Source organism: Thamnophis sirtalis, unplaced genomic scaffold (assembly GCF_051295495.1).
Source record: "Thamnophis sirtalis isolate CommonGarterSnake01/CBP01778 unplaced genomic scaffold, rThaSir2_p1.2 scaffold_4, whole genome shotgun sequence".
NCBI lineage: Eukaryota > Metazoa > Chordata > Lepidosauria > Squamata > Natricidae > Thamnophis > Thamnophis sirtalis.
This window is the reverse complement of record NW_028261384.1, coordinates 52,185,211-52,208,501: the sequence shown is the minus strand read 5'-3', so window position 1 is coordinate 52,208,501 and position 23,291 is coordinate 52,185,211. Positions and strand designations below refer to the sequence as shown.

Below are 23,291 nucleotides of genomic sequence, written 5' to 3'. Positions count from 1 at the left end.
GTGCACTTCAGAAAAAGAGGATCCTCTTGTTCTCTAATTTCAAGTGTCAATTTACTCATTTCAGCACAGTCCATTATTTTTCAAATAACTTCTTCCTGTTTTGGTATTGTTTCATTTTTCCAGCTTTTTGCAAATATGATTCTGGCTGCTGTTAACACATTTACAATCAGATATTTTAAGCCTTTGTTATAAATTTCTGGTATGATCCCCAATAAAAAGACCTCTGGTTTAAAGTCTATTTGTTTGTGTGTCATTTTCTCCAACCACATGTGGATTTTAGTCCAGTATCTTTTAGCTTCAATGCAAGTCCACCACATGTGGTAATATGAGCCCGGTATCTGATGACATTTCCAACACTTTTCTGATTTATTCTTGGACATTCTTGCAATTCTGGTTGGGGGTAGATGCCACCTGTAAAACATCTTATACAAATTTTCTCTATATGCCGTAGACATTGTCATTTTATAATTTTGAGACCACAGTTTCTGCCATTTCTCTAAATCAATCCCATACCTAATAAATTTTCCCCAAGCTATCATAGTTTCTTTGACTTGTTCTTCTTGTAATTAACCTCCAATAAATATCCGTATAGTTTTTTAATTACTTTTTCATCAGTACCTGTTAAAATTTTGTCTAACTCAGTCATTTTATTGTAAAAACCTTTGGATTTTCTATCTTCATTATATCTAGGTTGTATCGGTACATATGAATACCAGTTCATTTCTATCCCTTCTTGTTTCAATTCTTGAATAGATTTGAGTTCACCCTCTGCATTCAATATTTCAACATATCTAACTATTTGTTCCTTTTTATATATTATTGGATATGAAAATGCTTCAATTGTTGATATCCAGACTGGAATTTTTAAGTAGTGTAATCTTTTAACCTTTTCCCAGTTTAATAACAATGCCTCCCTTATATAATGTCGTCTAAAATAACCATGTGCTTTAGTTCCCTTATAGCATAAGAAAGCATGCCATCCCAACAGTAAATCATGACCTTCTACATTCAATAATCTAGAATTTTTTAATGATATCCACTCCTTAATCCACATCAAGTTTGTTGCTTGGTAGTCTAGCTCCCAATCAGGTAGGCCCAATCCTCCTCTAATTCTAGCATCTTGTAACAATTTAAGTTTTATTCTAGCTTTTTTCCATTGCCCAATAAACTTCAAAACTATTTTGTTTAAATCTTGAAAAAATTCCTTACCCAATCTGATTGGGATCGTCTGGAACAGGTATAAAATTCTAGGTAAAATGTTCATTTTAATTGTAGAAATTCTTCCCATCATTGATAGATACAAATTTTCCCATTTCATCAGATCAGTCGCTATTTGTTGTTTTAGTCTAGTATAATTGTCCTCCTTAAGAGTACTGCATCTAGGTAATAGATATATCCCCAAATATTTAACCTTGCTTGTAATTTGAATCTGCAAAGTTTCTGACAACTCTTCCTTTTGTGTTGCTGGCATATTCTTTGTCATAATCTTTGTTTTGTCTTTGTTTATTTTCAAGCCTGCTACTTTTCCATATTCCTCTATTCTTTCTAGCAGTTTGGGTGCTGTTTCTAATGGATCTTCAAGAATAAAGACTAGATCATCTGCAAACGCTTGTAGCTTATATTCTTCTTTCTTAATTTTCATTCCTCTTATTTCTTCTTCTTCTCTGATCTTTCTGTTTAAGACCTCTAATGTTAAGACAAAGAGTAATGGTGATTATGGGCAACCTTGTCTCGTACCTCTCTTTATTTCAATAGGATCTGTTAATTCTCCATTTACCATTATCTTTGCTGCTTGTTTCTGATATATCATTCGTATGGTTTGAGTAAATTTCTTACCAAAGTTCATCTGCTCCAGTTGTAAAAACATAAATTGTCAATTCACATTGTCAAAGGCCTTCTCCGCATCAAGAAACATCAAAGCCATTTGTTTTTCGGGGTGGGCCTCATAATATTCAAAGTATTCAAAATCATTCTCATATTATCTTTAATTTGTCTCTTAGGTAAAAAGCCATTTTGATCTGAGTGGATGAAGCCATTTAAATATTTTTAAGTCTCTCTGCTAGTATAGATGCAAATAGCTTATAGTCTGAATTTAATAAATAGATTGGTCTATAATTCTTAATTTGTGTTAGATTGGTCTCTTCCTTGGGTAGCAATGTAATATATGCTTCTGACCATGACTTTTACTCTCAAACATCACCTTCATTCATAACTTGTAGGAGTGGGAGAGTCAAAATTTCTTCAAATGTTCTGTAAAATTCCACAGGTAGTCCATCCGGTCCTGGGGCTTTCCCGTTGTTTTGTTTTTTAAGTGCATCTGTTAGCTCCATCATTGTTATTTTACTTTCTAGCATTGTTTTAATTTCATCTGATATCTGGGGAAGATTGGCATCCTGTAAGTACTTTTTGACTCCTCCCTCCTCCACCTTCTCTTGTTCGTAGAGCTTAGCATAGTAGTCTTGTATAATATTTTTTTTCTCAGTATTTCCATACTGAATTTGTCCTTGTTCATCTCTTAATTGGAATATTTTCTTTGTTTCTCTCTCTTTTTTCAACTTATATGCCAACCACCTGCCTAGTTTATTTGCATTTTCAAAATAGTTCTGTTTAGCACCTCTAATTTTTTTGTGCCAGTTCTTCCTTTTCCAGTAGGTCCATTTTATGTTTAATTATATCCATTTTTATCTTAACATCTTTTTTTTGTGGCGATCTCTGTAATTCTCTTTCAAGTATTTTATAATCATTATCTAAGGCTTTATGCATTTGTCTTTTCTTTAGGTTTCTTTTCCTTGTATAGTCTATTATGAGACCTCTAATAACAGCCTTCATTGTGTCCCAAAGATTCTGCATTGTTGTATCTTCTTTCCTATTTTCTTTAAAGAAAAGGACTAACTCTTTTTCCATTTTTTGTACAAAGTCTTTTTCTTTCAATATGGTGTTATTTAATGTCCATCTAGATCTTGCCCTTTGGCCTTTCCACTTAATTGAAATTGGGTTGTGGTCCGCCCAAGTGCTTGCTCCAATCTCAATTTCTTGTACATTGCAGCTCAATTCTGCTGAAGCCCATATCATATCTACTCTAGAAAATGTTGAATGTCTATTTGAATAAAAAGTGTATTGTTCTTTTTTGACATTTCTTTCTCTCCATATATCTTTTAGATTTACTTCATCTATCATCCTAAAGAAGGATTTTGGCAGCAATTTTCTATTTAACTTTTTTCTTTTGTGTGTTTTATAGTCCATATTTTGGTTCACGATGCCATTAAAGTCTCCCATCATACAAATATCAACATAGTCTAAGTCCAAAATTCTTTTATGTAATTTTTTATAGAATTCATCTTGTTTTTCATTAGGGGCATAACTTGAAATTAGAGAACAAGAGGATGAGCAATTTTATAAGATAAGGGACTTGTTTTATCAGTGGCTGGGGGAAAAACTTGGAAATGAAAAATGTTTTACTCATGCTTTAACTGAAGGAGTTAAATGATAACACAATCATGCTGTGAAATAAATTAACAACGATACAATGAAAAACTGATATATCTATGAATTGAATACTTTAGAATGTTTTGCTTTAAAAAGGATAAGGATAATAATGATTTTATGTATACTTGATAGAGGATTGGTGATATAATGTATAACGTTAAGAACATATTACAATGATATCTTGTTGTTGATAAATAATTTTAATAAGGGAATAATTGAGAATTGGTATATATATGTAGCGACTATTTAGAATATTTTTGTTGAAAAATGAAGGAATAAGATTTCTGTTTGAATGTATGATGTACAAGGATAATAATGAACATAAGCATACCTGATAGTTGATTGGTGGAATTATGCATAATTGAAAATAGTGATATACAAATATAAATGGTTGGTAAAAAAAAAAAATTCTATCACATGGGGATTATATAAAGGTATACTGTTATCAAATAGACAATCAAGAATGTTGGGGAATTATGATTTACTGGAAAAAGAATAATACTAATTGTAACTGAACATATACTGTACAATGAAAGTGAGGTATTTAGTTATACTAGATGAAAAATCTGAGATGGTAAATGTTATTCGAGATTATGGCTGTTAAAACACCGACATGCTGTATGTGATTATGCTTTTTTTTGTGTGGATTTTTTTCTTTTTCTTTTTTTTTTATTGTTGTGTCTATGTGTTGTCTATGTAATAAAAATAAAAAATTATATTAAAAAAAAGAAAAGAAAAAGAGGAACCTCTGGTTCCCCCATTCCTGAATCTGCAACCTGAGGCAGGGCTAACCCCACCTTGGAAATCTTTTTGGTCTTAAGGAGAAGGGATTTAAAGGCAGCTGGTTTGAATAATCCTACGAAGGTAGGCTGGTCAGGAGTTAAATCTTCATCTTCAGACGTCAGAATCCCTAACTGCCTGCTTCTCTTCCACCCCCACTGAGGCCTGATCAGAATGAGATGGGATTGATTGTGTGGATGGACTTTTGCTGGTGTGAAAAGGTCTAGGTGATGGCACACTGGGAGCAGGTAGAGAAGCCATTAGAATAGCATCCTGTTGTTGTTGCTGGAGGCTAGCTGCAATCCCCTCGGATATAATGGAGACCATATCCAGCCCTACTGATGGTGAAGGACCCTGGGAAACTAAAAATGAAGGCTGTATCTCAGGAGAAGCTGTGAAACAGAAGGAGCTGGAGATGGTTCAATAGGCCCAGAATTGGGTTGGTGTGAAGACTCCTGTGATTCTTCCTCACTATCTGAGGACAGATCAGTGGGCCTTGGGCTTTCTAGTGACAATGGGTCCAGCAGAAATGGATGACGGCTGGCAGGGCACTCTGCAGAAGCTTGAGCAGCTAAGCTCTGCGCTTTTGCAAACTTCTTGTCCAGCTGGCACTGGTGATGGTCTTCTGCCTTTTGGGCAGCCTTGGACATTTTAGGAGGCCTGCCCTTAGGGCAAGGCTCTGGGGCTGGCCTTTTCTTTGTGGTTGTTACCCCAGATGGACCTGCCACCGGGCTATCAGGGGGTGAAATGACTGGGCTTGCCTGGCCTTGATCCCCCCTTGTAGAAGCCATGATAATTGGTGGTTCAGGGACTCACCACAATGAATCTTGCACCTGAAGCGGCTAGGTGCTGAGAAGAGACTTGGCGCCAAATTAAACAGTCAGGTGAATTCAAAATGGCCACCAGAGCTTTTGGCACACAGAAAATGGGCACTGGAGCTCTGAAAGAAGGGGGGGGGGAAAGCCTCTGGAGGTATTTTTGCAGCTGAAGAGCAGCCAGCAGAGCAGCAGCGCTGGATTGCCAGATGAGGTGGTCTCATGGTGGGCAACAGCCATTGGGTTGCCGCCCATGGGCTTGTCCAATGCTTAAGTGTCACGGGGTGCTCCAGAGTTACATCGTGGCACCTGCAATCTCAGAAGAGCAGGAAAAAAGCTGTTTGCATTGAGAAGAGCCTTCACGATTGAGAAGAGCAGTAGCAAAACTTTAGACGAGTCAATTTGAATTTTGGGAAATTAAATTTGGAAAAATGGACATGATTAATTAATTAATTTGGAGGACAGCTAATTTATGTGTCCAGTCCTGATAGGACTGAGTCTAAAGCTGAGAGAAGTCACCAGTGGTACCAGTGATGTCACAGCTATAGAATCAGTCCGATTGGTCACTGGCCAGAGACAATCCATCCTGTCTGCTATCTTCACCAACTCAGGAGAACTGTGTTATTTTCATGGAACATTGTTTAGTAAATAAAGAACAGTCTTATAAATTTGATACAAGCAAACACATACTAACACAGCCTTTATAACAACACATTTCAGTAGTTCTTTCAGTGAGCAAATAAATCAGTGCAATAGTAAATGTAAGATTGTTTTAATAACAGGAAAATAGTTCTGGGAATTTCTTAACCCAAGCCATTTAAGATTGAGCAATAGTTTGAATAAGCTTGATATAAATTAAGTACAAACATAAATTAATCAAGTAACCGAAAAAATATACAACTTTAATTAATTTATTAAGAAAATAAGTTAACTTGCTTTTTAAAAACATGTCATACAAAATTTACCTGTCTCAGAAGTTTCATGTCAACTAAGATAAATGCAATGTAGAATAAAGAGGCAAAGCAGTTTAAGAAGTTGAACTGCAAAAAAATATAGAAAATTAATTAAAAAGGCATTCTATCAGTATATTCAGAAAGAGTAATGTCTGATTCATATGGCATAGCCATCAAACACACATATATAAAGTGTGTATAACTGATTTTAATTAGTTTGAGAAAAATATTTTATGAACTAGAGGTACATCCCAAGATTTACAATGCTACTTCAATCAAGTAACCACAACCCAGATTATAAGGTAAAATCTATGCTGTTTTTATTTTTAATTAAATTTTAATGTTTATGCCTTTTCTTCTATCCAAAAGAAAGATTAAATCTGAATTTAAAATGTTTAATGCCCCATTTTGTCAAACTAGAATTGCAAATTCCAGTTATAATTTATTTGAGAGATTCTTCTCTCCACTAAGAATAAATGCATGCATGCATGCATGCATGCATACATATATACATATACACATACATACACATAAAAGAAACTTTCCAAAAATTATAATTAGGACAAAATAATTTGGATTATTATCCCTGAATAACAGTAATTGTCTATTACCGTGTTTCCCTGAAAATAAGACCCAGACTTATTTTCTTCTGGATTTGAAAATAAGCAATGGTGCTTATTTAAAAGGTCTTATTTAAAAATAAACATGTACATTTTATATATATAATATAAGCTTACAAATAACAACTTTATATCATAGATTTAATATTTCAGAACTCAACTACATAGAATCCCCTTTTTATTCATACAGATTTTTAAAAAATGACAAAACTAGAAATTTACTAGCTCTGTAATCTTTTACTGCACTGTGTGGAACAGTTTTTACTTGATAGGAAAGCAAAGATTTCCCCCAAATAATTATCTGAAAGTTGATCTATGGTGATCAGCTCATAAGCATTTATCCACAGTAGAAGAAAATAATCTTTCATTATCAGCTCTATAATTTTTTTAGTTGCAACAATGAGTTAAGTATAGTCCTTTTGGGTTATCTTTAAGATACTAATTAGTATCATAAAAGTAAGTCAAATTAAAATTTTATTCTAACAATGTCAACATACAATTTGAACTGCAATTTTCAAAAGATATAGCAAATAATAAGATTTTAGAGTTTACATTCCCTAAATATGAAATATCTGATGTACAGATATTATTATCCTACCTTTTAACAGTAGAAGCAACAATATCAAGAGAGCTACTCCATTGTAAAAGAACGCTTTAAGAAAATCCATCACAAATCCTGACCCACAACATAACTGATCCCATAACAATCTAACTTTCTCACTGCAATTTTATGGTTATGGATCTGGCAGTTTCTTTGAGCAGAAGTTACTTCAAAATAATAAGCTTAAGAAAAGTTTGTTAGTACTTCATGGGGACGTGGCTAATTGAACAAACACATGGGAAGAGATCTCTGAAGGATTTCTTCATGGAGTGTTGCTCTTCTGCCTTCTAACTGAAAGAATTGATATATTATCAGTTTTTATGATCCACGTGGTCAGAATGTACCAAAGAACTTTCCCTCTGGACTCTTCAATATAGCTGTAAGCTGGCAGATTGCTTTTGGAGTTGAACTCTGAAGCTGCCTGCATGCTAAAAGCTGGGAGGGAATGGACTACAATCTGTTCGGTGGGCTGAAGAAGCTGTCATGTTTGGAAATTCATGTTTCAAACCAACAATAAGTTATGCCTTCCTTATCTTAATCACCTTCAAAGACTATTATTCTACCTTATCAATTTAAAAGAGGCTCTTTCTAGCAACAGCTATACCTTTTTGAAGACTCGCACCATTTTAAGGATTTCTTTTTGTCTTAAAGAACAAGAAAGAAGGCTACTAAGGCAAGCCAAATAAAGAAGTGGGCTAAGAAAAAAAAGCTGAGAAAGATAAAGATTGAAGCCATGATATTAGCTTACTATTGTAGTAACTGGCAGCTTGATCTTCTCAGCTGTGGGTAGCTAAACTTTTTTGATTCTGATTAAAAGAGGAAGCCAAGATGGTGGAGCAAAGTATTAGAGATATATTTGAAAGGTCTCTAAATAAAATACGTCAATTTGTAGATCAATTGTTCTCTGAGGTTAAAAATCCTCTCAAAGTACTTCTGAGATGCAAAATGTGGAGAATGTTACCAAATTACTGAGGCAACTTCACAAGTAGCTGAAAATGCAGAGGAGTGTATCGCAGGTTTGGAAGAGCCGGATATTAACTTTCATTTTTACTTCACTAGTATGGTTCAAATGAAACCACTTAATACAATTGAAAGAAGAACTCCGAGAAAAAAGACAAATTTAGGACTTTTTCTTTAAGGATATTAACAAGTTTGCGGATCTTGTGATAAGAAGAAAGGACTTCAAGTCTTTGATACTTCCAGAGAAGAATTTTTTTTTTACTCCATGAAGATAAGCTGGAAAGAATGACTTAAATTTAATGAGTTAACTGGAATCATGATGCATTTTTCTCTGGTTGTTATGTGCAACTGAAAGAAAGATTTAACCCAAAATTTGCAAATATATATATATATATTTACATATATATATAATGTTTTAGTAACTCTTAAAGTAGGCAAAAGCTATTGAAAATGTATTTGACAGTACCTGTATTAAGAGAAAGTAAAAGAAAATGATGTACCAGTTTAAAAGAAAACTCTATGTTAAAAAGGATGTTTATAAAAGAAAATAATAATTATTCTATAAAGGGTAGTTTGGAGGGAGGGAGCTAAATGCAATATTGAAGTTTAAAACTTGTATGTTAGTTAAAGAATAAGATGTATTAGAAAGTTTTGACATAAAAGAAGAAAGGTGTCTTTTTTGTTTTTAAAAAGTATAGTAGTTTGAAGGAAAAAAGGAAGGGAAAAGGGGGAAAAAAACACCACCACCCTGTTTTTTTAGGCCAAAGAATTTGAAAGAATACAATTAATTTTGTAAATAAAAATGGTGACAGTTCATAAAGATTACTAGGTGCAAATAGAAATACACATTATTTCCATAGCAAGGAAGATAAAGCAAGAATGGTTAACTTGATTACTTTATTTAAAGAGGAAAATATGTTCTTATTTGGATATCACTTCTGGAATTTGTGCATATGAAGAAAAAAAAAGAAATTTTGATCTTGGTTTTGTTATATGGAAGATTTGGTGTTATAGAAATAGCTAGTTTTAATGTGCAAAAGCAAAAGTTGAGGCTGGGTGTGTTTATCTTGCACTGTGCTAGAAAGAGTTGGATGTCAGTGCCTCCTTTTCTTTCTTCTTCTCTTCCCCCGATGCGATCCATAGACCTCTTCACTCAATGCAGCCCAGGCAAGCCAAAAGGTTGGATGCCATGATCAATACAGAAGTCGTTTATGATCAAAAACAGCACTCTAAAGTCAAACTCACTTCAGTTGGCTTTCTGCAGAGCTTATTACCAATCATAAGCAAAATGCCTCAATTATACCTACCACCAAGACTTTCAAAACTAAGTGATTCTGATATGAAGATTCCAATCTATGGTTTTCTGAAATTCAATTAAAATTGAGAATATTAGATATCATTTATACTAAGTGAAATATTTTGTTTTCAAATGAAGGCAAGAGTGACTATAAAAATGAAAAGTGTGAGAAACTGCAGAATGTATATTTTAAATTACAATATTTATATCATTTGTATGCCTGATTACGTTAATAACTTCATTACAGCGAAACAAAAACATAAAAATAAAATAGTACAACTAAATACATTAAAAGTTATTTGTTAAAAGGTCTAACAAATTTAAGGAGGTAAGATTTTTTTTCATCAAGGTTTTCTATTCATATTACTTTGAGATTTATAATTTTACAGAATGCATTAAATGTTTAAACAAAACATTAAAAACTTTACATTCAAAGTTAACATTTTTTATTGAAGCTGTCAATTATTAAAGAGTGTTAACAATCTGACTTTTATTCAATAGCCCAGAAAGTCTTAATCAAGGAATCTTAAAGCAATAGTTGTTTCCTAATAATTTTTTATTTTTTTCTTATTATAGAGTTATTTTAAACATCAGACCACTTAGATTTTAAGAAGATGCACTATCAATTTCAGTAATCTAGAGTCCATACTACTATACTATGTGCACAATTATTAGGCAAATGAATATATTGACTGTATCATTATTTTATGCATATTTGCCACTCCCAAGCTGTATAAACTTGAATGCTTAGTGGATATAAATGTATCAGGTGATGTGTAGTTGTATAATAAGTGAGGGTGAGGCCTAAGGAGATCAACACCTTATATCAAAGTGTGTGTTGTTATTAGGCAGCTTCTTTTCCTCAGGCAAAATGGGCCAAACAAGAGAGTTAACTGACTCTGAAAATTAAAAAAAATTGTAAAAAATATTTCAGAGGCATGCAGCACTCTTGAAATTGCTAAGATATTTGGGCATGATCACAGAGCCATCAAATGCAAGTACCTAATCAATAAGGTCTCAATAAACATATCGAGAAAAAAAGACACACATTAACTGCCAAAGATTTGAGAAGAATCAAACATAAAACTACCAGGAATCCATTATCCTACAATGCTATCATATTCCAGAACTGCAACCTATCTGGAATGCTCAGAAATACAATGCATTTAGCACTCAGACATGGCCAAGGTAAGGAAGGCTGAAATCTGACCACCACTAAACAATACACATAAGTTGAAACAGCAAGATTGGACCAAGAAATATCTGAAGACAGATTTTTCAAAGGTTTTATGGCTGGATCATTAATGAGCACAGAGCTCCACTTCAACTCAGATGCCAGCAAGTTGGAGATGTAGGATTAGTATTATTAAAGATGAGCTAGTTGGACCTTTTCAGGTTGAAGATGGACTCAAAATCAACTCCCAAACCTGCTGCCAGTTTTTAGAAGACACTTCTAAAAAGTCTGCATCTTTCAAAAGGACTATGATTTTTATGCCAGACAATACTCTATTGCATGTATCAAAGTACTCCATTGTGTGGCTAGTCAGTAAAGGCCCTAAACATGAAATAATAATGACATGGCTGCCTTCCTCACCTGACCTAAACCCTATTGAGAACTTTTTGGTTCTTCTTAAATGGGGGATTTAGGGTGAAGGAAAACAGTACACCTCTTTGACCAGTGTCTGGGAGGCTGTGGTTGCTACTGCACAAAAAACTGATCACCAACAGATCAAGAAACTGAAAGATTCCATGAATGGACGGCTTACGATTGTTATTGAAAAGAAGGACAGCTATATTGATCACTGATTTTTTTTGAAATGTCAGCAATGTTTATTTGTAGATTTTGAGTTGTTTGTTTATTATTCTCATTTCAACAGTGCAAATAAACGAGTAAGATGGACAAATTTTCATTTAGTTGCATAATAATTTTGCACACTAATAGTTACCCAATGATTGTGCACAGATATTCTTGTAAGAAAGCCACAACTTTTACTTTCTTAAATATTCAGGTTTGAGATTTATTAACATTTTGAATTGATTGAGAGCACTGTAGTTGTTCAGTAATAAAATTAATCCTCCAAAATACAACTTGCCTAATAATTGTGTACACAGTGTAGAAAGAAAAACTGCACTGAGTTTAAAAATACTAGTTTGATTATAGTCTGATAATCCATATGTGAGTTTTGGATGAATTCTTTAATAAGACACGATTAAAATAATTTTAAATCAAGCCATTTTATAGAAAATCCTTTTTAAATAAAATTTGGTATGAGGGAATTAACAAGAACTTGGCAATTACCCTGGTAGCAAAGCCTTCAGTATCAACTTTGTTAATAAAGTGGGGTTGGAAAATGTAGGATACAATTGCAAGGTAGCTACATTAATTTATTTAATTAACGTTTTTGCCTTTATCTTATTTAAATTCAAAGTTATATTTTATTCCAAAACTTTAACAGACTCAAATTACTTTTTACCTTGCCCAATCTAGAAAGATTAGAATGAAATCGTAACTTGTCAAAGTCAGTCTGCTTCATAGAATAGCGATCTACCATTCTAGATTCAAAATCTGCATAATCTGTTATAAGGTAAAATTCAATTCTCTCACATCTATCCAAATTTTACTTTATAAAGTAATTATTATAAAATAATAGATCTTTCCTTTCCAGATAATAAAGGACTCTGCATTAGCTTTGAAATAATGAAACTAACAGGACAATATTGGATTCATAGATATCAACTCTCTAGGGGGAAAAACCTAAACAAAATGGATATTTTAACAGTCACAAACAAGAGTGCTGAATTTCAATGTTTTCAGCAGTAATTTTTTGATCAGTTCTTAAAAATCAGATGAAATACTTGCTTTCAGTCATCTGTAAACATGCAGAGAGCAGCAAAAAAAAAAAAGAAAGGAAAGGAAAGGAAAAGAAAAGAGAGAAAGAAGAAAATTTGTTGTGTAATATACATATTTCCAGCAGAGGTTTCATTACTTGCTAATTCAGTGTTCACACTAACTTTATTGAAGATAAATAGTGCCCATAATGAGAATCCTCTGTAATTATGCATATAAGGTTCCTTCGTACTAATTATTTTATTGCAGGTTTTATCTTGGCATCTAAATTATGACAGTTTTACTATCATACAAGAGTGAAACTAATTATATTATAGAGCATGTTAATATAGTAGCAATAAACAAGATATATGAAAAAGGTGGAATAATCTTACCCCATGAGGTCAAGAATTCTGCAGCATGTCTATACATTCGATTTAGAATTTCAATCACAACAGCATAAATTATGCTGGGCATGTATAATATCAAGGCGCTTAATTCATTTTGGTTCTCTTCGCAATATAAACGTGCTTGGAATTCCAAGTCAAAATAAATCATCATTATTTGAAGTGAAAAGCAGAGACAAAGGCACACAAATGGAACTGAAACAAAATAAATCCGTAACTGTCTTTTGAAACTGGAATATATGGGTTCCTCTCTGCCAGTGACAGGATTGATACCTAAAACCCCATGAAATCCTGGCCTTGGTTCCTCAAATTGTCGCTTCATCATCAATGTTCCCCATCTATAAGCCATAACAGCACAAGATCGTTTCCAGAGTTCAAGGATAACAGTAGACCACAGCAGATTGAATGCTGCAAATAGCACATACTTGTCATAATCTTCCCAATCAAAAACATAATAAGGGATCCCAATGACTGCCATTGGAATTAAAGCAAATGTGATATATTCCAAAAAGGCAAAATAGAAAGCAAGTGTTTCACCAAAATAACAGCGGATTTCATCTGTGAGAGGGGAAAAAAATAAATATCATTCAGTACGTAGCAATACCTAACCAACCAGACTCAGAAGCTAAATGGGATTACGTAGCTTTCAGTGAATTTATATAGCATATAATAAATCTATTTATAAATCTTCATGTCACTATTTCCTGAACTTATCAAGTCAAACCAAGACAAAACAAGCCATCTCCCAAAATGGAAATATGGGTCCTATTTACAAGAGCCGAGGTGGCGCAGTGGTTAGGGTGCAGTACGGCAGCCACTTCAGCTGACTGCTAGTTCTGCAGCTTGGTGGTTCAAATCTCACCAGTTCAGGGTTGACTCAGCCGTCCATCCTTCCGAGGTGGGTAAAATGAGGACCCAGATTGTGGGGGCAATATGCCAACTCTGTAAACCGCTTAGAGAGGGCTGAAAGCCCTATGAAGCGGTATATAAGTCTAACTGCTATTGCTATTGCTAAAGTCATATTGCTCTGTCTCTGGTATGTATCTCAATTATTAAGTATATACAATTTCAAACATTTTCTCACTATTTAATATTTGTAGCAAAAAATCCTTGATTTCCCTCTGTGAATATGCAATCCATTTTGTATTACCATATTTTCACAATATAAGACGCAACTTCCCCAAAGTTGCTGCAAATCTGAGTCTGTTCTTTTTCAGAATCAGTAATGTCAACTTACCTAAAGGTTGGTATCTAATTTTCAGTTGTTCATACCATATCTGCCCAAGTTTTTTTAAATGGTCTGGGTCATGAAGCGGAAAAACCTGAAGTAGAATGCCATTAGTTGTTAGCCTTCGCACTGAAATAAATAAAGAAGTTGTTAAGTTATGATATCTTATTTATAATCAAAGCCCATTTTCTCAATCTCATATAAGACTACATATATCATCAAACATTCCACTAGTAAATATACAGATGTAGACTTTCACAGTTGGTATCTGTTAGTCCGTGTTGGGCTTCGGGGTTTAGTGATTGTAATCTAGAACCCTCACCACTCTATTCTCTGTATAGTTCAGAAAGGCCAATCAGGTATTAGACATGTGGCTATAAAGACAATTTACTCAGTCCATTTAATTGCCTCACTTTGCATCTGAAAATGCCAGCCACAATTGTCAGTGAAATGTTAGGAAAACGGTTCTCTACACTAGTCACTAAATCCTGAAGCCCAATATTGTCCATTCCAGTAGTAGTCTGTCATGCTCCAAAAACCTACTCAGACACATTTAAATTCTTCTAAGCAGTTTTGTTTATGATCCTTATCTAGAGTTAGAAATCTTGCCAAACCAAAGCAGATCACTCACCCCAATATATACTCTGAGAACTCCGGTGCGTTATACACGCACCGGCGTATAACACGCATCCCCCATTTTAACACAAAAATTTGAGTAAAATTTTTTTTCATTAAAAATAAATGACTTGGAAGCTCGGAACTTAATGTTGGATTAAAATTTATAACATTAGAACATGAATTATAACATTAACTCCTCTTAAAAGGCAAATATGAAATGAAAAAACACCTCTTTGAGCAAAAAAACTTAATCAGAATCACTGCTTTTTGGAAAACCAAAAAACTCTTCCTCATCTTCACTTGTATCCTCAAAATCAAACTGAGCACTGCTTTCACTGCTTTCACTGTCTTCATAGATCAGTTCGTCTTCTTCCCCATCCAAAGCATTGCTTATGCCACATTTCTTAAAAGAGTTGATAACAATATCTTCTTTGACTGCGTCCCATGATGTTTTCACCCACTGACACACTTTTGAAATGCTAGGTCTTTTCATTCGCCCAGAATTTGTAACTTCATGTTGAGTTTCATCACACATGTATTTATTCCACTCTTCACGCATAAAAGCTTTGAAGGGCTTGTTAATGCAAACATCTAATGGCTGTAATTGTGAGGTCAGTCCGCCTGGAATAACTGCTATATCAGTTTTGAACTTTTGAAACTCCGCCTTTGTTGTTTCTGTAAGATGAGATCTAAATGCGTCCAATACCAATAAGCATGGCTTCTTTAACAAAGCACCTGGGCGCTTCCCCCACACATTTTTAATCCAAAGCTTCATGCCTTCTTCATCTATCCATCCATTTGGATGAACATGCACTTGTACGCCACTAGGAATTCTCTCCTTTGGTAACGTTTTTCTTTTAAAAATTACCAATGGAGGCAGCTTATTTCCATCTGCAGTGCAGGCAAGAACAAGAGTGTAACGATTTTTTTCATGCCCTGAAGTTTTAATTGTTACTGTTTTAGTACCTTTTGAATCCACAGTTTTATTTGAAGGAACATCGAAAGTGAGGGGAACTTCGTCCATGTTGCCGATTTGACCCATTTCAAAATTTTGTCTTTTTCTTGCATTGATAATAAATCTATGAAAATGTATTATCTTTTCCTCATAATCATCTGGCATACGCTGGGCAATCCTTGTTCTTGTTCGCATCCGAAGGTCATGCCTCTTCATAAATCTTTGGCACCATGACGTTGTCCCTTTAAAATCCTGGATTTGCAGCTCTTTGCTGATTTTCACAGCTTCAAAAGTCAGCATTTTTGTTGATAAAGCAATGCCTGCTTTTCTTTGGTTCAGGACGAATTCCTTCACTTTACTTTCTAGTTGTGGCCATTTCGTTATGCCACTGCGCAAAGCACATTTTGATTTTGGTAACATCTTGATTTTTTCGACATTTTTTCGCCACTCTCGTATTGTGCATTCTGCTGGTGGCTCTCCAAAATGCCTTGCTGCAGCCCTATTCCCATGTTGCTTGGCATATTCTACAACTTTTAACTTGAAAGCAGCTGTATATGCTGAACGCTTCTGTCTTGATTCCATCAGGGATATACAGTATTTTACCTATGGCTGTTTAAACAATAAAAGTTACCGTCAGACATGCGGTTCATTTCCCCCTTTAATTGCGCTGACGAGTAACGTCCTCAGCGTAACCAATGTTCCCTCTAATTTTTTTTCAGTGTGAGCGGAAAAGTATAGTGTTTGAGCGGCACATTTTCATGCCTGAGCACCTGAATTTTTTTCACAGATGTCACCTAAGACAACAACGAAATCAGTATTATTTGAAACTCAAAGTTATGTTTATTCAAGGTACCCGCTTAATTAAAAGTGTTATATAATATCAGAATCACTTAACAACGGTCCTGCTTAGCAACCAAAATGTTGGCTCAGAAACTCTGGCATTGAAGCGTGCAAGTCTTAAAGCTGTCAAGTTACAAGACCCTTGCACCCCTAACCCTTTAGGAAAAAAACCCCAGGGGTCTTCAAACCTGACAGCTTTAAGCCTTGTGGACTTCAACTCCCAGAATTCCTCCTCCAGTCATGTTGCAGCAACGTCATCTGCGTGGATCTGCTCCATCTTCGGTTTTTTCACAGGAGGCAGGGCTGCTGCTGAAGATGCCAACGAGCTCCCGCCACCACTAGAATATGCATTTGTTTAGCATGACATAGAATAGTCTTTCAACCAGAAGTATGGAATAAAAGAGAGACTGATAAATATTAAAAAAAATAAAACCAAAAAGCAGCTATTTATTTGAGTTCTAGATAAACATTTAGTTCAGAAGAGATTAGAATAGAACAGAGAAAGAATAGAATATAGAGAATACAATAGAAATAGAATTGGAATGGACCTTGGAGGTCTTCTAGTCCAACTCCCTGCTTAGGCAGGAAACCCTACACCACTTAAGACAAATGGCTATTGGCTATCCCACATCTTCTTAAATACTTCCAGTGTTGGGGCATTCACAACTTCTGGAGGCAAGCTGTTCCGTTAATTGTTTTAACTGTTAGGAATTTTCTCCTTAGTTCTAAGTTTCTTCTCTCCTTGATTAGTTTCCACCCATTGCTTCTTGTCCTGCCCTCAGGTGCTTTGGAGAATAGCTTGACTCCCTCTTTTTTTGTGGCAACCCCTGAGATATTGGAAGACTGCTATCATGTCTCCCCAATTCCTTCTTTTCATTATACCCAGTTCTTGTAACCATTCTTCATATGTTTTAGCCTCCAGTCCCCTAATCGTAGAATAGAATGACAGAAGGGACCTTGGAGGTCTTCTAGTCCAACCCCCTGCCTAGGCAGGAAACCCTACACTACTTAAGACAAACGGTTATCCAAAATCTTCTTTAAAACTTCCAGTGTTGGAGCATTCCCAACTTCTGGAGGCAAGTTGGTCCATTGGTTAATTGTTCTCACTGTCAGGAAATTTATCCTTAGTTCTAGGTTGCTTCTCTCCTTGATTAGTTTCCATCCATTGCTTCTTGTCCAGCCTTCAGGTGCCTTGGAGAATAGTTTGACTCCCTCTTCTTTGGAGCAACCCTGGGCCCTGAGATATTGGAAGACTGCTATCATGTCTCCCCTAGTCCTTCTTTTCATCAAACTGGACATACCCAGTTCCTACAACCGTTCTTTATATGTCAATATCATTTAGACAAAGTTGATCCCCTTATTCTCCACTCCAGAACCTTGGAGTTTGAAGTTCTTTGGTTCTCTTCTCCCACCCTCTGTGTTCCCACGAGGGGATTAGCATCATAGCTCAACTGCCCCCCTCCCACCCATAAAGACCAGGAGAGCATCGCTGCGCATAGCCAAATGCTACCATAGCAACTATGGCGTTGTCTGATGTCTTTCTTGCACGCTAAGATGGACTGACGGGGTGAAGCATAGCTTGCATTGTCCCTAGTGCGGATTCTTTTCCCAGCCTTGGTCACTTTACGAGGGGTGGACTTCAGTTCCCAGAATTCTTCAGCCCTCCCTTATTCCTGTTTCCTTTTCCTTCATTATATTCAATTGTTTCAATATTAAGTGTAATTCTTCCTTCCTAACATTTTTCCATTTTTTCCCTTATATTCTTTTCCATTTCAACATTGTCTTTGTTCCTTCCATTCTTTCTTCCTTCTTTCAATCCTTCCAATATTTTTTCCTTCATTCCCTTGTCTGTTTCAATATTAAGTACATTTCTTCCTTTCTTCCTATACTTTTTTCCATTTTCTTCCTTATATTCTTTTCCATTTCAACATTGTCTTCCTTTTTTCCTTCCTTCCTTCCTATACGTCTTTCCATTTTCTTCCTTATATTATCTTTTCTGTTTCAACAGTCTTTGTTACTTTCTTTCTTCCTTCCTTCCCTTCCTATACTTCTTCTTTCATTCATTATATTTTCTTTTCCATTTCAATATTAAGTGTAATTCTTTGTTCCTCCTTCCTTCTTTCAATCCTTCCAATACTTTTTCCTTCATTCTCTTTTCCTTCAATATTAAGTGCAATTCCTTCCTTCCTTCCTTCCTTCCTTCCTAAGTTATTTCCATTTTCTTCCTTATATAATATTTTCTGTTTCAACATAAAGTGCCTTCCTTCCTTCCCTCCCTCCCATCCCTTTCTTTATGTTTTCTTCATGCTTTCTTTTCTTTTTCCTCTGCTCTTTTTAAATCCCCCCCCTTCTCCTCCTCCTCTACATTTAGGTTGGATTAGTTTGTACAACGGTCATCAAACTTCTGAAGTAAAAATAAATAAATAAATCATATTTAAGAAGAAGAAGAAAAAGGAAGACGTTTTTAGTTAAGTCAAACGTTTTAATAAAAGTTTCATCTTTTAAGATTTGTCCAACACATCCAATTGTAACCTTAACAGTAAAGAATATCACCCCAGCTGCTAAAGGTTCAACCAGTCTGAGAACCATTGAAAAGACAACAGTGCAAAATCCAAAAGACACAACTTCCTCACCGCCATTGCTTTGGTACCAAATCTTTGAGGAAGGGGCTCCAGAAAGAAGGAGGAGGAGGAGGAGGAGGAGGAGGAGGAGGAGGAGGAGGGAACCAAAGAGAGCTTTTACCGAGTCTGCGCCCCACAGCCAGGACCGTCCTTGCGCCTCAAGCCGCGTTTCTTCCCCGCAAAGCCCTTCGGGCAACCCGAGAGTTCCTTTTGGCGCCAGAAGGGCTTTGCAGGAAGAAACGCCGCGTTTCTTCCTGCAAAGCCCTTCTGGCGTCAAGCGGAACTCTCGGGTTGCCCGAAGGGCTTTGCGGGGAAGAAACGCGGCTGGAGGCGCCAGGACGGTCCTGGCTGTGGGGCGCAGACTCGGTAAAAGCTCTCTTTGGTTCCCTCCTCCTCCCCCTCCTTCCACAGTCTGTGTGACGCTGCCGCCAGGCTGAGAGCTGCCGCTGAAACAAGTTTGGGGAGGTCCTTTGCAGGCAGCCAGTTCTAGCCACCTGCAAAGGACTTCCCCACGTTTGCTTTGAAAGAAACCTCTGCGCGGGAGTTAGAAACCTCTGCGCGGGGGTTTCTTGCCATGTGCGCGGCCGCGCGGCCGCGCACCTTAGAGGGAACAGTGGACCCGGCGTATAACACGCAGTATCGGCGTATAACACGCAGGCAGGGTTTAAGCTTGCAATTTTAGTTTTAAAACTGCGTGTTATACGCCGATAAATACGGTAATTTTAACTCCTCCACACAAACTATCTTTTCCCTTTTGCTTCTCCAGAACACAATCCTTCCGGAGAATCTAGACTATTGTAAGATCTTGCCTATCCAAATTTTTGCAAGAAAGCAGGACTCTTGAAACTGAAGTTGTTCCAAAAGCAACTTTTATTGAAAGGCTTGTGATAGCAAGAGGTTTAGGCAGAACTAAATCACCACACTTAAAAACAGCTATTTAAAGCAGTGCAAACAAAACCCCTCCCACAGTACAGCAATGCAGGAAACAGAAACTTCATATAGTGATACCTCCAATCGTCCCCTCTCCTATTAGAATGCCAATATCTCAATAGAAATCTGACAACTATATTCTACCACATAATCTTAACATGGCATTAAGCATTTAGCACAGTACGTAATTAGAGTGGGGAAGAACTTCCCTTTCACTGAATGTCTTCAGACAAGATGGTATAGCTATTAGTTAGGACTGTTTTAATTTGAATTCTTGCATTAAATGGAGTGTAGGGGATAGATCGCTTAAATGATTTCTTCCAATTCTATGATTCTAAAGAAACCATAATATTTTAGAATTGCATTCAAAATGTCATGCATGATAATGCTATCAATATTGACAAGTCAGTTCTTATATTGTATATAATTAGCCCTCAATTTACAATCACAGTTGGAATTAAAATTTCCTTTGCTAAGCAAGAATATTAAGTAATTTGCACCCAATTTTACATGTTTTGCTATGGTTGTTAAGTGAATCACTGCAGTTCTTCAATGATTCATGGAGTCATTAAGCAAATGACTTCCCACTTTGACACTGTCAGAAGCCAACTGAGAAGGTTGCAAGTAGTGATCACATGATACCAAGAAGCTACAACCATCATAAATACACGCTAGCTGCCAAGAATACAAATTTTGATAATGTGATCATAGGGACATCTTGATTGCCATATGCATGAGGACTGGTTGTAAATCATTTTTTCAATGCTGTTATAACTCTGAATGGTCGCTAAACAAATGGTTATATGTTGACAATTATCTCTACTACATTTTCTCTCTAAATTTAAATTTGAAACTTCTTTATTATGACTGACTAGCTCACAAAATGAGATCTACAAGCATTTAAAGTTGTATGTTTAATATTTTTAAAAGTTTCTCACATGATGCAATTTTATTCAAAAATCAAATGACTTTTATCATTTCATCAAAAACAGAAAAAAGGCACCAATACTATCAATGAAATACAGGGAAGCAGAATGAATATACATTTATACTGTTATACTATACTGTTACCATTTTTCCCACAACAACCCAGTGATAAGAGCTGGGCTGGAAAAAAATGACCCAAGGTAACCCAACTAGCTTACATGAGTGAGGCAGGAGTAGAGTTCATGTCTCCCACTTTCTAGTCTGGTCCTTAACCACTAGACTGGGGGGCTCCAAAATTAAATGCTCAAAGAGACATTTGGACCATTACCCACAGAAAACACAGAAAACCACAAAACCTGGGTATGCGTGGCCAACTCGACATCACCCACTCCCACCCAGTCACACACACCCCAGTCATGTCTACCTAGGTTTTGTAGCTCTTTTCTGTGGGGAAAGAGGTGTGTGTATGTTGAGAGGGGCGGAGCTGATGTCACGGCAGTACGACATCAGCATGTAGCTCCAAGATCGCTATTGATATCTCTGCCGCTGGACAGTCCTTTTGGACCTAAACTGTCCCAGAGACAGTGACAGAGAAAGGCACAAGCTGCTGATCCCAGGGACATCACAAAGTCCCTGGTTGATCCAGGAGAACACTTTTTTTCCGGAGCTGCGAGGCAGCCATTAAAGCTACTGAAGTCAGGGAGAGCTTCGGTACGGAAGAAAGAGCAGGAGGGAAAGTGTGTAGATCTGGTGAAAGGACTTTTCATCATTATTATTGAAGAGAACACCCTAAAAAATTAGAAGTCAAATTAAAATTGAAGACTGAAGAGGTTAAGTGATGAGATTAAGCCAGAGTCAAGTTGAGTGTTTTTTTCCCCTTCCTTTTTATTGTTGGAATTTGGGTGGATTTTTACAAACATCTTTTACTTTTTAAACTGGACTATTTTTTCCCCCTTTTCTTTCTTAAATATCTGCATAATTATTTTTTACTGTCTAAGACTCCCCCCCCCCCACTTTCTTATTTTCTTTTCAATGCTTTAATTGTATTTCCTTTTTGAATCTCTTTTCTTCTTCTTTTTTTTTGAGTATAAGGAAAGTAAGGGAAAGTGGAAGAGATTAAATAACACTGTCACCTAGAGGCTTGGAAACATTGTTTTCTTTTTCTTATATAAGTGTTTAGAGAAAAGGTAAGAAAATTCAAGGTCTTTGAGCATGTTTATGAAATGATAGTGGGATGAGCATGAAGGATTGTTTATACAGGTGCTCTTCTGGGATACTATCAGTGCATGGAGTTCGGGCTTGAAAGAAAATTTGGAGTTTAAAGAAAGAAGATTGTTGTGACCTTGAAAAGAGAACTTGCTCATTTTGTTTGGAACTTAACATAAGAACATTGGATTTTATAATGGCAGTGTTTCTCTTCCCCCATTCTCTCTCTCTCTCTCTCTCTCTCTCTCTCTCTCTCTCTCTCTCTCTCTCTCTCTCTCTCTCTCTCTCTCTCTCTCTCTCTCTCTCTCTTTCTCCCTTACTCTCATTCTCACTTAGCCATTGCCAGCTGGTCTGAGGCCTTCAGCAGAAGAAGTTTGGTTTTCCTTTCCTTTTCCCTTTTCTAAAAGAAGGTGTGCTTCCTTTCTGTTTTTCTTGTCTATTTTTAGGGATGCATACATAGACATATATTTTTTCCCTTTTCCCTGCTGGATTTTGTTATTTTATTCCACTGAATTGGACTAAGGTAAAAAAGAACTTGAAGACTTTTATTTTTGTTCCTTTTATTTATTTATTTTTGTGATTGATCTGTCTTTTCCTTTTTTAAAAATAACTGGAACCAATTGGATTAGGGCAAACAAGTCTGAAGATTTTTTTTCTTTTTTTTCTTTTCCCCTTTTTTTTCCCATTCCTTTTTTCTTATTTTAGGCCACTTGGGATTATAACTGTCCTCCATATAAGTGGATTAAAGTATAGAAGAACCTGAACCATACAGTAAATCAACTGTTTTGAAATGAGTAAAAAGACAACAGCTGTTGTCTCTGCAATACCAACTTCCTCTTCTTCATCATCTGGAAGACAAAGATCAATACACACAATGTTGCAACAGGACAAAGTCAAGGAAGTGACACTGCAGATCATTATGCAAGGAATACAAAAAATACAAGTAAGAACAGAGAATATAGAAAAGAAAATAAAGAACATTGAAAGGAGAATAGAGAATACAGATCAAAGAACAGAGAACATCGAACAAAAAACCAGGGAAAACATGAATTGAGAACATTCACCAAATGATGATGAAATATGAAGATAGACTTCAAAAAAAATGAAGAAAAAGAGGAGCAGAGACAAGAAAATTGGAGTTATTGATAGCAGATTGAGTGTGGTTGAAAAAGATAACAATGGAATACTGGGATGGCAGATTGATAGATCAGAATTTTATC

The 23,291-nt window shown here is 35.8% G+C and overlaps 1 protein-coding gene across 1 annotated transcript in view; it reads right to left on the bottom strand.

Moving 5' to 3' along the window:
* ANO10 (anoctamin 10) overlaps window positions 1-23,291 on the bottom strand; it is a 138,705-nt gene that overhangs the window by 86,196 nt on the left and 29,218 nt on the right. The window contains exons 6-9 of the mRNA XM_087712906.1: window positions 13,984-14,103; window positions 12,735-13,304; window positions 9,523-9,578; window positions 6,047-6,121 (exon numbers count right to left, since the gene is read on the bottom strand). Coding sequence (XP_087569032.1) covers window positions 6,047-6,121; window positions 9,523-9,578; window positions 12,735-13,304; window positions 13,984-14,103 — 821 coding nt within the window. The remainder of the gene's footprint in view (window positions 1-6,046; window positions 6,122-9,522; window positions 9,579-12,734; window positions 13,305-13,983; window positions 14,104-23,291) is intronic.